Consider the following 13,861-nt stretch of genomic DNA (forward strand, 5'->3'; position numbering starts at 1 on the left):
CACTACAAGTCGTAAAGTCTTTCTCATAATGTACCTATGGAGACTACCTAGAAAAATGTGGTCTCTGACTGGTGCTGGTAAGGTGGTGACAAGGTATCTAACAAATAAAGTGACCGTACTTGACTATTTTCCAAAGTTTACTATTTCGGGGTCAGCTTAAGAACCTCACTGCCCGCCTTTGCCCTCACAAGTAATTAGCATGTGCCTAAATAAAGTTGAAGCCAGCTAGCTCCACTATTCCAAGCAGATACTGTCTAGGGTCTAGTCTCTGGAAGTATAAAGTACAGAGCTTACAAGTACAACTACGCGAAAAGTTGTACCCAAGCTAGAAAGGCTTAAATGATCAATTGATGGATTTGTGTTTCCTCTGGAAGGGGGTACAAAGCAGAGCGCTAATACACATATATAGGGTAGAAGAGTTCAGGGCTTTTATGGACGGCACACAGCTAGGTGTCTTCAAAGAGGTGCACCAGGGAAGCCTCACTGGGCTCCCGCAGGGCGCCAATGGCCGCCCTCTGGAAGCGCACGTCCAGGATGATGTGCTGCCCGATCTTGCGCATCGGGCGCTGGAAGGGCAGCTTGAGGAGGTGAAGCTGCGTGGACTTCTGGTACTTTCTGATTTTGCGCACTGCCAGGCCTGTAGCGGTGAGGCTTCTTGATCCCTCCTGTAGGCGGCGCCCTCTTGCCGGCGGCTGCAGTGGCCAGGGTCTTCGTGGCGCCTGCCAGGCTGTGGCTTTGCCTGGCCACAATGGTGAAACCTCCTCTCTACTTTAAAGAATACAAATTTCTCCTGGCGTGGTGGCGCGCACAGTTGCTCCAAGCTACTCTGGAGGCTGAGTCAGGAGAGTTGCTTGGGCCCAGGAGGCAGAGGCTGCAGTGAGCTGCCATCAGGCCACTGCAATCCAGTCTGGGGGACAGAGGGAGACTCTGTCTCGAAAATAAATAAATAATATGCAATACAATACAATACAACAGCATAACATAGAAATCATATTTTCATATTCCCCACACCCAGCCCAGTCTATTTCAGAGTATGTGATAAACCACTTGTTTCCCTATGAGTTAGAGATTTTTTTCTCAGACGTTTAAGTTTTCTAATGTGCAACTTCATAAAAGGTCTCATTTTACCCTCATTGTTTTCTTTATTGTTGTGAAATGTGAACTTTGCGATTCTGTGAGGAATCCAGAATTCTGAAATGCCCCCGGCATTTCCCGCCCCGCCCCCCCCAGAGCCTAGCCCTGCCTCTGCCCCTCCCTTGGGTGCGGACGGAACCTCGAATTGAGGAGCCCGCCCAAAGCCCTGATTAGATTAGGATTACCCTGAAACAATAGCTGTTAAGGGCTGGGTCTAATTCAATCGTCTGTGCTCTTTATATGGGACTGAACCTCCCTGAGATTCCATTCCCCTGTGGGTGATTCCTCAGCCCTGGAGGTGCAGACCCAGGGAGCTGCACGGCCCAGACCTGGGCAACACCTGTAAGAGCTCAGAGCATCCTCCCGGCAGCTGGCAGAACAAACAAGTGGGCCTGGGTTTCACATACCTGAGGAATTGGATTCTGCCACGAACTCGAATCAGATCGACGCCAGATTCTTCTCAGGTGAAGGCAACGACCCCACAGACAGACCCATCCTGGAGGTCCCTCGTGTGACTCTGAGCAGGAGGCAGTCACTTGGCCTAGTAGAAATTCTGAGCTGTGAGCCGGGGTTTGTTTTCAATATCCAAAATTGGTGAGAATTTCTTCTGCATTCATCTAAAACTAATAAACTCTCCATCCACAGGATTCTCCATATTGTGGAAGTGAGATAAAGCAGTGTGTGTGTTTGTGTGTGGGAAGGGGAGGCAGGGAGCTGTGTCCACTTGTGACTAATCTATGGCTCGCCAGAAACATAGCAGCCAAAATCTTTGAAAGTTTCTGGGCTGTGGGTCGGCGGGCCAGTGGGATGGCAGACGAGGAAGAAGACCCCACCTTTGAGGAAGGAAATGAAGAAATTGGAGGAGGTGCAGAAGGTAGACAGGGTAAAAGAAAGAGACTTTTTTCTAAAGAATTGCGATGTATGATGTATGGCTTTGGGGACGACCAGAATCCTTATACTGAGTCAGTGGATATTCTTGAAGATCTTGTCATAAAGTATATCACTGAAATGACTCACAAGGCAATGTCAATTGGAAGACAAGGTCGAGTACAAGTTGAAGATATCATCTTCTTGATTCGAAAGGACCCAAGGAAGTTTGCCAGGGTGAAAGACTTGCTTACTATGAATGAAGAATTGAAACGAGCTAGAAAAGCATTCGATGAAGCAAATTATGCAACTTGACACTTTTTGTAGATTCTGAAAATTACCATCTGGGGAAACCAGATATCATAATTGTATATTTTCTAAAGTAAGGTTCTGATATCTAGCCGTGTAAATGAAAGATGCAGAAACAGAGAGTTTTCAGCCTTTCTTTTTATGCTTTTGATTTTAGAGTGATATTGGTGCATGTCGTTGCCTGCCTTTGTATTACCATACTTTAATCACTTACCGGGTTTTAATGACCACGCATAAGTCAAAGTACCTTGCAAACCGTGTCGTTCCTTCTGACTTTTGACTATCTGAAGGATAAAGTCGTATTTGCGTGTTAGGTATGTTTACGCCCTTGTAACCTTGTGAGCTATACTGTAGCTTTTTTCTTTTTCTTTTTCTTTTTTTTTTTTTTTCAGACAGAGACTCGCTGTGTCGCCAGGCTGGGGTGCAGGGGCGTGATCTCGGCTGACTGCGGGCTCCGCCTCCCGGGTTCGGGTGATACTCCTTCCTGGGCCTCTCGGGTTCCTGGGAAGTGCAGGCGCCTGCCACCATGCCTGGCTAACTTTTCGTATTTTTGGTGGTGACGGGGTTTCGCCATGTTGGCCAGGATGGTTTCGATCTCTGAACCTCGTGATCCGCCTGCCTCGGCCTCCCACGGTGCTGGGACTGCAGGCGCCAGCCACCGAGCCTGGCCTACTGTAGCTATTTAATATGTGAAATCGAAATGGCATTTCTGACTTGACAGCTGAGGCTTGTACTTCATGTATTCTGAAGTTTTTAGACAACAACTAGTTTACTGTCTAGTTCATTATTAATGAGAATGAACTAGGCCGGGCGTGGTGGCTCGTGCCTGTAATCCCAGCACTTTGGGAGGCCGAGGCGGGCGGATCACGAAGTCAGGAGATCGAGACCATCCTGGCTAACACGGTGAAACCCCGTCTCTACTAAAAATACAAAAAATTAGCCGGGCGCAGTGGCGGGTGACCGTAGTCCCAGCTACTCGGGAGGCTGAGGCCGGAGAATGGCGTCTACGCGGGAGGAGGGGCTTGCGGTGAGCCGAGATCGCTGCACTGCACTCCAGCCTGGTCGGCAGAGCGAGACGCCGTCTCCACACAAACAAGCAAACAAAAAATCAGAAAGCCAGTTTCACATTGCTTTCACAATACTTAATGCTGTGTTGGAAGGCTTTTTGATTTAAAATCACTTTGGATTGATAACATCCTGTTAAAGTTTTAGGAGAACACGTTTTCCCGGATCAAATTCAAGCTTCTTAAAATAAATGCTTTCAGTAGCAGGAATGGCATTGCTTAAAAAGCTGACGGCAGGGTAAGCGTTTGCGTTAGTGTTTTATTAACATATTTGTAAGTACTTGTTCGTCGTGGAAATGTGTCCTTGCCTAAAACCATAGGTGGCTGTGGAAACCATGTTTGTAGTTCGGAATACCCAGGTTTTGTGTGTATTTGCTGTATGCGTAAAATTATTCTTGCCCTTAGTTTAAAGTAAGGATTACAGTTGGATTGAAGTCGATCACTGAATGTTATTGTTTATGAGACTTAACATTTTGAGTGTCGCTTAATAAACATGATCTGTAAATCAAAAAAAAAAAAAAAAAACAAGAAAAAGGATGGTTCTCAAAATCTCACTTCGGATCCATAATCAAACCACCCCAGCTGTAACTTCTGCTGCTACAGCTGCTGTCACGGAGCAGACCTGAGTCTCACCCATGGAGACAGGCAGGCAAACAGTTGTGTCTGCTGAGATGTTCGCCACGCCCCAAGGTCTGAAGGGCAGCAACAAGGACGGGCTCCCTGAGGACCTAGATGGGAACTTGGAAGAACCCAGGGGTCAGGAAGGTGAGCTCAGCAGTCAGGATGTCACGGACCTCACAGAAGGCGACAGTGAAGCCTCAGCCTCAGCTCCTCCTGCAGCCAAAGGACGGAAAAGAGATACCAAAGGAAAGAAGGAGAGGAAGCCCACCGTGGATGCGGAGGAGGCTCAGAGGATGGCAACCCTGCTGTCTGCCATGTCTGAGGAGCAGCTGGCCCGCTACGAAGTGTGTCGCCGGTCAGCTTTCCCAAAAGCACGCATTGCAGGTCTGATGCATTCTATCACTGGCGGATCGGAGCCTGAGAACGTGGCCATTGCCATGGCTGGAATAGCCAAGGTCTTCGTCGGAGAGGTGCTGGAAGAGGCCCTGGACGTGTGTGAGATGTGGGGAGAAAAGCCCCCACTGCAGCCCAAGCATTTAAGGGAGGCTGCTCGCAGGTTAAAGCCCAAGGGCCTCTTCCCCAACAGCAACTACCAAAAAATCATGTTCTAGGCCCAAGGCCAGAGGGAAGGGTCTGTTTGTGCAGGCATAAGTACTGCATTCGTCTTTCAGTGACAGGACTGCGTTTGCTGGAGCTTCTGCATCTCAGTCTACCCTGGATTTACCCACCATCTTAGTGTCTTGAGACGTCAAGCTGCCCTTACCTGGATGAAGACAGCAGATTGTTTGGTAGTAGCCTTGGCTAAATGTTTGGGCCTCCGAGGTCATGTTGAGGCCTTTTTGTATGTCTTTCTAGTTGGAAGAATAAAGGTGCCTGGGCCTTGAGCATCCTGTGGACAGGAAGCTGCATTCAGAGAGGGAAGCCCTTTCCAGGACATTTGTACGGTTCCTTGCTGAAGCCTGCTGTTGCCGTGTCTTTGCTGGAATGCTTATGTCTGGGTTTCAGTAAGTGAAGGCGCCAGAAATGTTTCCCGAATGTTGTCCTGGGTAATTTTCATGCCCTTATGTATTTTTGTGAGTCATCACAAAAACAGTTAAACTCTTTTCCAAACTGCAGAAATAAAAATTACATCACAAAGCTTTTTTTTTTCTCTCAGTTGACCCTTCTCCTATTCCTGCCTACTGTGCTTTACGTCAGCAAGTGATCCTTTACTGTTTTAGAATGTAATATAGTATAGATGCATCGTAAAAGACGAGAGAGCATCCAATTCCAAAATCACCTTTCCTCACGCCGCCATTTGTAGCGAACTTCTATGTAGTTGAAAAGGCATACAGACAGCCTGTTGATACTTCATGTTTCCTACACACGGTGATATGGCCGGTTCATCCAGAGACACTGAAATTTAGTTCAAAACACTGCCTTAGAGTATTCCTGATTTTATTGATTCCACCGATGATCCACTCGGAAAATCAAACCTGAGTACACAGACATGGGGGAAGATATTAAAATATCGGACCAAGTAGGTTCATCACGAGTGACAAAGTTATTCCCAACTCTACTTGGACATACTCTGCTGTATCTTTATGATGCAATTGAGTAATTTTTCTTTACAGAATAAAGACCTGAGACTTACGACGGAATCACCCTGAACCTTCCCAGCACAGCTCACAGACATCCGTGGTTCCATTTGAGTGTGTTTCCCTCTGCCATGTGCCCCCTGAATCACAGAGTGAAAGCCAAATTTTCGAAAAGACCCCATTGTTCTGCTCTAATATCGAATGCAGAATAACATGTACTCTTTCTTCCTGGAGCCAAATAAACCCCCATACAATATAGTTGTATTTCCTCATACCCTCAGCTTTTGCTGCTAAAATAGGACTTATGGTACGTAGCATCTGCCTTTGGGTATTACGGAAATTTCTAAATTTTACCAAGAATTGGGAAATTCCGTTTCATACCTCCATATTCTGGCCTTCTTCAGCTTTCCTTTCCTTTAACCAACTTTCTTGCCTGGGCGTACCACAAGTTAGACCGGTGTGTCTTAGAGACACAAGGAAGGTACAGGTTCTTGGCAGAACTGATGGAGATGGGAGGGCTCCCTCAGAAATGAAAGTGCTTGAGCTCCCAAAGGAAGTAAGGTCCTAGAGACTCATTATCTCCCAGTCTTAACATGGCTCTCAGCTCATTCCTTTTCCATAGCATGGAGCAGTCTTGGAAGCTGTATTCTGGCAGATGTGGCAGCTCTGGCCCTTTCAGAACACTAGAGGAAAAGAGAACCTGGCCCAAGCAGCCTGCGGTCTAGACAGGCATCAGCAGAGGGCAGGGCAGATGGCGACTCCACACACAAGCTTAGAACGTTTCTCTTGCCCCTCATAGAACTCAATACATTGAGTGGGGTCTGAGTAAATCTGAACTGCTGAAGACAGAAACAAGTTCACATCAAGGTCTCAGAGGTCAGCTCAAGAGCAGGAACACAGCGTTGTTCTCTCAGAGAGGAAAACTGGATTAGTTGAGAGGGTTCAGTGTCCCTACGCATTTTTTTTGTTTTTTCCTGTAAGTTATGGGATACTAGTGCAGTACGTGCAGGTTTCTTACCAAGGTATACATGTGCCATAGCGGTTTGCTGCACCAATCCACCCACCATCTAGGCTTTAAGCCCCACATGCCTTGGGTGTTTGTCCTAATGCTCTCCTTTCCCTGGCCCCCCACCCCGTGACAGGCCACGGAGTGTCACGTTCCACTTTCTCTGTCCATGTGTTCTCATTGATCAACTCCCACTTTTGAGTGAGAAGATGTGGTGTTTGCTTTTCCGTTCCTGTGTTAGTTTGCTGAGAATGATGGTCCCCAGGGTCGTCCATGTCACCGCAAAGAAGACGAACTCATTCCTTTTTATGCTGCCTATTATTCCCTGGTGTATATACCACACATATTCTTTATCCAGTCTATCACTGATGGGCATTTGGGTTGGTTCCAGGTCCTTTGCTCTTGCAAACTGTGCCGCAGTGAGCATATCTGTGCATGTGTCCTTGTAATTGGATGAATTATAACCCTTTGGCTATATACCCGGTAATGAGATAGCTGGGTCCAATGGTATTTCTGGTTCTAGATGCTTGAGGAATCGCCACACGGACTTCCACAATGGTTGAACTGATTTACACTCTCACAGACGTTGTAAAAGTGTTTCTGTATCTTCACAGCCTTGCCAGCATCTGTTGTTTCCTGACTTTTTAATAATCGCATACGAAATCTTCTCAATATGTAATATCACATAGCCACAGCTCTCAAGAAAGAAATCTGTAGACAGTGTTATCTTTTCAGGAGAAAGCTTTGACTGCTTTCATGGCTGGTTGTATTACACGTTTACGACAATGAGGTTTTTCCTGGAGCTTCACTACAAGTCGTAAAGTCTTTCTCATAATGTACCTATGGAGACTACCTAGAAAAATGTGGTCTCTGACTGGTGCTGGTAAGGTGGTGACAAGGTATCTAACAAATAAAGTGACCGTACTTGACTATTTTCCAAAGTTTACTATTTCGGGATCAGCTTAAGAACCTCACTGCCCGCCTTTGCCCTCACAAGTAATTAGCATGTGCCTAAATAAAGTTGAAGCCAGCTAGCTCCACTATTCCAAGCAGATACTGTCTAGGGTCTAGTCTCTGGAAGTATAAAGTACAGAGCTTACAAGTACAACTACGCGAAAAGTTGTACCCAAGCTAGAAAGGCTTAAATGATCAATTGATGGATTTGTGTTTCCTCTGGAAGGGGGTACAAAGCAGAGCGCTAATACACATATATAGGGTAGAAGAGTTCAGGGCTTTTATGGACGGCACACAGCTAGGTGTCTTCAAAGAGGTGCACCAGGGAAGCCTCACTGGGCTCCCGTAGGGCGCCAATGGCCGCCCTCTGGAAGCGCACGTCCAGGATGATGTGCTGCCCGATCTTGCGCATCGGGCGCTGGAAGGGCAGCTTGAGGAGGTGAAGCTGCGTGGACTTCTGGTACTTTCTGATTTTGCGCACTGCCAGGCCTGTAGCGGTGAGGCTTCTTGATCCCTCCTGTAGGCGGCGCCCTCTTGCCGGCGGCTGCAGTGGCCAGGGTCTTCGTGGCGCCTGCCAGGCTGTGGCTTTGCCTGGCCACAATGGTGAAACCTCCTCTCTACTTTAAAGAATACAAATTTCTCCTGGCGTGGTGGCGCGCACAGTTGCTCCAAGCTACTCTGGAGGCTGAGTCAGGAGAGTTGCTTGGGCCCAGGAGGCAGAGGCTGCAGTGAGCTGCCATCAGGCCACTGCAATCCAGTCTGGGGGACAGAGGGAGACTCTGTCTCGAAAATAAATAAATAATATGCAATACAATACAATACAACAGCATAACATAGAAATCATATTTTCATATTCCCCACACCCAGCCCAGTCTATTTCAGAGTATGTGATAAACCACTTGTTTCCCTATGAGTTAGAGATTTTTTTCTCAGACGTTTAAGTTTTCTAATGTGCAACTTCATAAAAGGTCTCATTTTACCCTCATTGTTTTCTTTATTGTTGTGAAATGTGAACTTTGCGATTCTGTGAGGAATCCAGAATTCTGAAATGCCCCCGGCATTTCCCGCCCCGCCCCCCCCAGAGCCTAGCCCTGCCTCTGCCCCTCCCTTGGGTGCGGACGGAACCTCGAATTGAGGAGCCCGCCCAAAGCCCTGATTAGATTAGGATTACCCTGAAACAATAGCTGTTAAGGGCTGGGTCTAATTCAATCGTCTGTGCTCTTTATATGGGACTGAACCTCGCTGAGATTCCATTCCCCTGTGGGTGATTCCTCAGCCCTGGAAGTGCAGACCCAGGGAGCTGCACGGCCCAGACCTGGGCAACACCTGTAAGAGCTCAGAGCATCCTCCCGGCAGCTGGCAGAACAAACAAGTGGGCCTGGGTTTCACATACCTGAGGAATTGGATTCTGCCACGAACTCGAATCAGATCGACGCCAGATTCTTCTCAGGTGAAGGCAACGACCCCACAGACAGACCCATCCTGGAGGTCCCTCGTGTGACTCTGAGCAGGAGGCAGTCACTTGGCCTAGTAGAACTTCTGAGCTGTGAGCCGGGGTTTGTTTTCAATATCCAAAATTGGTGAGAATTTCTTCTGCATTCATCTAAAACTAATAAACTCTCCATCCACAGGATTCTCCATATTGTGGAAGTGAGATAAAGCAGTGTGTGTGTTTGTGTGTGGGAAGGGGAGGCAGGGAGCTGTGTCCACTTGTGACTAATCTATGGCTCGCCAGAAACATAGCAGCCAAAATCTTTGAAAGTTTCTGGGCTGTGGGTCGGCGGGCCAGTGGGATGGCAGACGAGGAAGAAGACCCCACCTTTGAGGAAGGAAATGAAGAAATTGGAGGAGGTGCAGAAGGTGGACAGGGTAAAAGAAAGAGACTTTTTTCTAAAGAATTGCGAGGTATGATGTATGGCTTTGGGGATGACCAGAATCCTTATACTGAGTCAGTGGATATTCTTGAAGATCTTGTCATAAAGTATATCACTGAAATGACTCACAAGGCAATGTCAATTGGAAGACAAGGTCGAGTACAAGTTGAAGATATCATCTTCTTGATTCGAAAGGACCCAAGGAAGTTTGCCAGGGTGAAAGACTTGCTTACTATGAATGAAGAATTGAAACGAGCTAGAAAAGCATTCGATGAAGCAAATTATGCAACTTGACACTTTTTGTAGATTCTGAAAATTACCATCTGGGGAAACCAGATATCATAATTGTATATTTTCTAAAGTAAGGTTCTGATATCTAGCCGTGTAAATCAAAGATGGAGAAACAGAGAGTTTTCAGCCTTTCTTTTTATGCTTTTGATTTTAGAGTGATATTGGTGCATGTCGTTGCCTGCCTTTGTATTACCATACTTTAATCACTTACCGGGTTTTAATGACCACGCATAAGTCAAAGTACCTTGCAAACCGTGTCGTTCCTTCTGACTTTTGACTATCTGAAGGATAAAGTCGTATTTGCGTGTTAGGTATGTTTACGCCCTTGTAACCTTGTGAGCTATACTGTAGCTTTTTTCTTTTCCTTTTTCTTTTTTTTTTTTTTCAGACGGAGTCTCGCTGTGTCGCCAGGCTGGGGTGCAGGGGCGTGATCTCGGCTGACTGCGGGCTCCGCCTCCCGGGTTCGGGTGATACTCCTTCCTGGGCCTCTCGGGTTCCTGGGAAGTGCAGGCGCCTGCCACCATGCCTGGCTAACTTTTCGTATTTTTGGTGGTGACGGGGTTTCGCCATGTTGGCCAGGATGGTTTCGATCTCTGAACCTCGTGATCCGCCTGCCTCGGCCTCCCACGGTGCTGGGACTGCAGGCGCCAGCCACCGAGCCTGGCCTACTGTAGCTATTTAATATGTGAAATCGAAATGGCATTTCTGACTTGACAGCTGAGGCTTGTACTTCATGTATTCTGAAGTTTTTAGACAACAACTAGTTTACTGTCTAGTTCATTATTAAAGAGAATGAACTAGGCCGGGCGTGGTGGCTCGTGCCTGTAATCCCAGCACTTTGGGAGGCCGAGGGGGGCGGATCACGAAGTCAGGAGATCGAGACCATCCTGGCTAACACGGTGAAACCCCGTCTCTACCAAAAATACAAAAAATTAGCCGGGCGCAGTGGCGGGTGACCGTAGTCCCAGCTACTCGGGAGGCTGAGGCCGGAGAATGGCGTCTACGCGGGAGGAGGGGCTTGCGGTGAGCCGAGATCGCTGCACTGCACTCCAGCCTGGTCGGCAGAGCGAGACGCCGTCTCCACACAAACAAGCAAACAAAAAAACAGAAAGCAAGTTTCACATTGCTTTCACAATACTTAATGCTGTGTTGGAAGGCTTTTTGATTTAAAATCACTTTGGATTGATAACATCCTGTTAAAGTTTTAGGAGAACACGTTTTCCCGGATCAAATTCAAGCTTCTTAAAATAAATGCTTTCAGTAGCAGGAATGGCATTGCTTAAAAAGCTGACGGCAGGGTAAGCGTTTGCGTTAGTGTTTTATTAACATATTTGTAAGTACTTGTTCGTCGTGGAAATGTGTCCTTGCCTAAAACCATAGGTGGCTGTGGAAACCATGTTTGTAGTTCGGAATACCCAGGTTTTGTGTGTATTTGCTGTATGCGTAAAATTATTCTTGCCCTTAGTTTAAAGTAAGGATTACAGTTGGATTGAAGTCGATCACTGAATGTTATTGTTTATGAGACTTAACATTTTGAGTGTCGCTTAATAAACATGATCTGTAAATCAAAAAAAAAAAAAAAAGAAGGAAAAGGATGGTTCTCAAAATCTCACTTCGGATCCATAATCAAACCACCCCAGCTGTAACTTCTGCTGCTACAGCTGCTGTCACGGAGCAGACCTGAGTCTCACCCATGGAGACAGGCAGGCAAACAGTTGTGTCTGCTGAGATGTTCGCCACGCCCCAAGGTCTGAAGGGCAGCAACAAGGACGGGCTCCCTGAGGACCTAGATGGGAACTTGGAAGAACCCAGGGGTCAGGAAGGTGAGCTCAGCAGTCAGGATGTCACGGACCTCACAGAAGGCGACAGTGAAGCCTCAGCCTCAGCTCCTCCTGCAGCCAAAGGACGGAAAAGAGATACCAAAGGAAAGAAGGAGAGGAAGCCCACCGTGGATGCGGAGGAGGCTCAGAGGATGGCAACCCTGCTGTCTGCCATGTCTGAGGAGCAGCTGGCCCGCTACGAAGTGTGTCGCCGGTCAGCTTTCCCAAAAGCACGCATTGCAGGTCTGATGCATTCTATCACTGGCGGATCGGAGCCTGAGAACGTGGCCATTGCCATGGCTGGAATAGCCAAGGTCTTCGTCGGAGAGGTGCTGGAAGAGGCCCTGGACGTGTGTGAGATGTGGGGAGAAAAGCCCCCACTGCAGCCCAAGCATTTAAGGGAGGCTGCTCGCAGGTTAAAGCCCAAGGGCCTCTTCCCCAACAGCAACTACCAAAAAATCATGTTCTAGGCCCAAGGCCAGAGGGAAGGGTCTGTTTGTGCAGGCATAAGTACTGCATTCGTCTTTCAGTGACAGGACTGCGTTTGCTGGAGCTTCTGCATCTCAGTCTACCCTGGATTTACCCACCATCTTAGTGTCTTGAGACGTCAAGCTGCCCTTACCTGGATGAAGACAGCAGATTGTTTGGTAGTAGCCTTGGCTAAATGTTTGGGCCTCCGAGGTCATGTTGAGGCCTTTTTGTATGTCTTTCTAGTTGGAAGAATAAAGGTGCCTGGGCCTTGAGCATCCTGTGGACAGGAAGCTGCATTCAGAGAGGGAAGCCCTTTCCAGGACATTTGTACGGTTCCTTGCTGAAGCCTGCTGTTGCCGTGTCTTTGCTGGAATGCTTATGTCTGGGTTTCAGTAAGTGAAGGCGCCAGAAATGTTTCCCGAATGTTGTCCTGGGTAATTTTCATGCCCTTATGTATTTTTGTGAGTCATCACAAAAACAGTTAAACTCTTTTCCAAACTGCAGAAATAAAAATTACATCACAAAGCTTTTTTTTTCTCTCAGTTGACCCTTCTCCTATTCCTGCCTACTGTGCTTTACGTCAGCAAGTGATCCTTTACTGTTTTAGAATGTAATATAGTATAGATGCATCGTAAAAGACGAGAGAGCATCCAATTCCAAAATCACCTTTCCTCACGCCGCCATTTGTAGCGAACTTCTCTGTAGTTGAAAAGGCATACAGACAGCCTGTTGATACTTCATGTTTGCTACACACGGTGATATGGCCGGTTCATCCAGAGACACTGAAATTTAGTTCAAAACACTGCCTTAGAGTATTCCTGATTTTATTGATTCCACCGATGATCCACTCGGAAAATCAAACCTGAGTACACAGACATGGGGGAAGATATTAAAATATCGGACCAAGTAGGTTCATCACGAGTGACAAAGTTATTCCCAACTCTACTTGGACATACTCTGCTGTATCTTTATGATGCAATTGAGTAATTTTTCTTTACAGAATAAAGACCTGAGACTTACGACGGAATCACCCTGAACCTTCCCAGCACAGCTCACAGACATCCGTGGTTCCATTTCAGTGTGTTTCCCTCTGCCATGTGCCCCCTGAATTCACAGAGTGAAAGCCAAATTTTCGAAAAGACCCCATTGTTCTGCTCTAATATCGAATGCAGAATAACATGTACTCTTTCTTCCTGGAGCCAAATAAACCCCCATACAATATAGTTGTATTTCCTCATACCCTCAGCTTTTGCTGCTAAAATAGGACTTATGGTACGTAGCATCTGCCTTTGGGTATTACGGAAATTTCTAAATTTTACCAAGAATTGGGAAATTCCGTTTCATACCTCCATATTCTGGCCCTCTTCAGCTTTCCTTTCCTTTAACCAACTTTCTTGCCTGGGCGTACCACAAGTTAGACCGGTGTGTCTTAGAGACACAAGGAGGGTACAGGTTCTTGGCAGAACTGATGGAGATGGGAGGGCTCCCTCAGAAATGAAAGTGCTTGAGCTCCCAAAGGAAGTAAGGTCCTAGAGACTCATTATCTCCCAGTCTTAACATGGCTCTCAGCTCATTCCTTTTCCATAGCATGGAGCAGTCTTGGAAGCTGTATTCTGGCAGATGTGGCAGCTCTGGCCCTTTCAGAACACTAGAGGAAAAGAGAACCTGGCCCAAGCAGCCTGCGGTCTAGACAGGCATCAGCAGAGGGCAGGGCAGATGGCGACTCCACACACAAGCTTAGAACGTTTCTCTTGCCCCTCATAGAACTCAATACATTGAGTGGGGTCTGAGTAAATCTGAACTGCTGAAGACAGAAACAAGTTCACATCAAGGTCTCAGAGGTCAGCTCAAGAGCAGGAACACAGCGTTGTTC

At 47.1% G+C, this 13,861-nt stretch overlaps 2 protein-coding genes across 2 annotated transcripts; both read left to right on the forward strand.

Moving 5' to 3' along the window:
- The first annotated feature begins 4,009 nt into the window (after nt 1–4,009).
- LOC134735352 (TATA-box binding protein associated factor 11 like protein 2-like) lies at nt 4,010–4,606 on the forward strand. The gene has a single exon (XM_063629820.1). The coding sequence runs from the start codon at nt 4,010–4,012 to the stop codon at nt 4,604–4,606; it is 597 nt and encodes a 198-aa protein (XP_063485890.1).
- Nucleotides 4,607–11,390: 6,784 nt separating this feature from the next.
- LOC134735372 (TATA-box binding protein associated factor 11 like protein 2-like) lies at nt 11,391–11,987 on the forward strand. Its single transcript, XM_063629859.1, has one exon. It carries the CDS (start codon nt 11,391–11,393, stop codon nt 11,985–11,987), a length of 597 nt encoding a protein of 198 aa, XP_063485929.1.
- The last annotated feature ends 1,874 nt before the right edge of the window (nt 11,988–13,861 follow it).

This window comes from Symphalangus syndactylus, chromosome 20 (assembly GCF_028878055.3).
Source record: "Symphalangus syndactylus isolate Jambi chromosome 20, NHGRI_mSymSyn1-v2.1_pri, whole genome shotgun sequence".
Lineage (NCBI taxonomy): Eukaryota > Metazoa > Chordata > Mammalia > Primates > Hylobatidae > Symphalangus > Symphalangus syndactylus.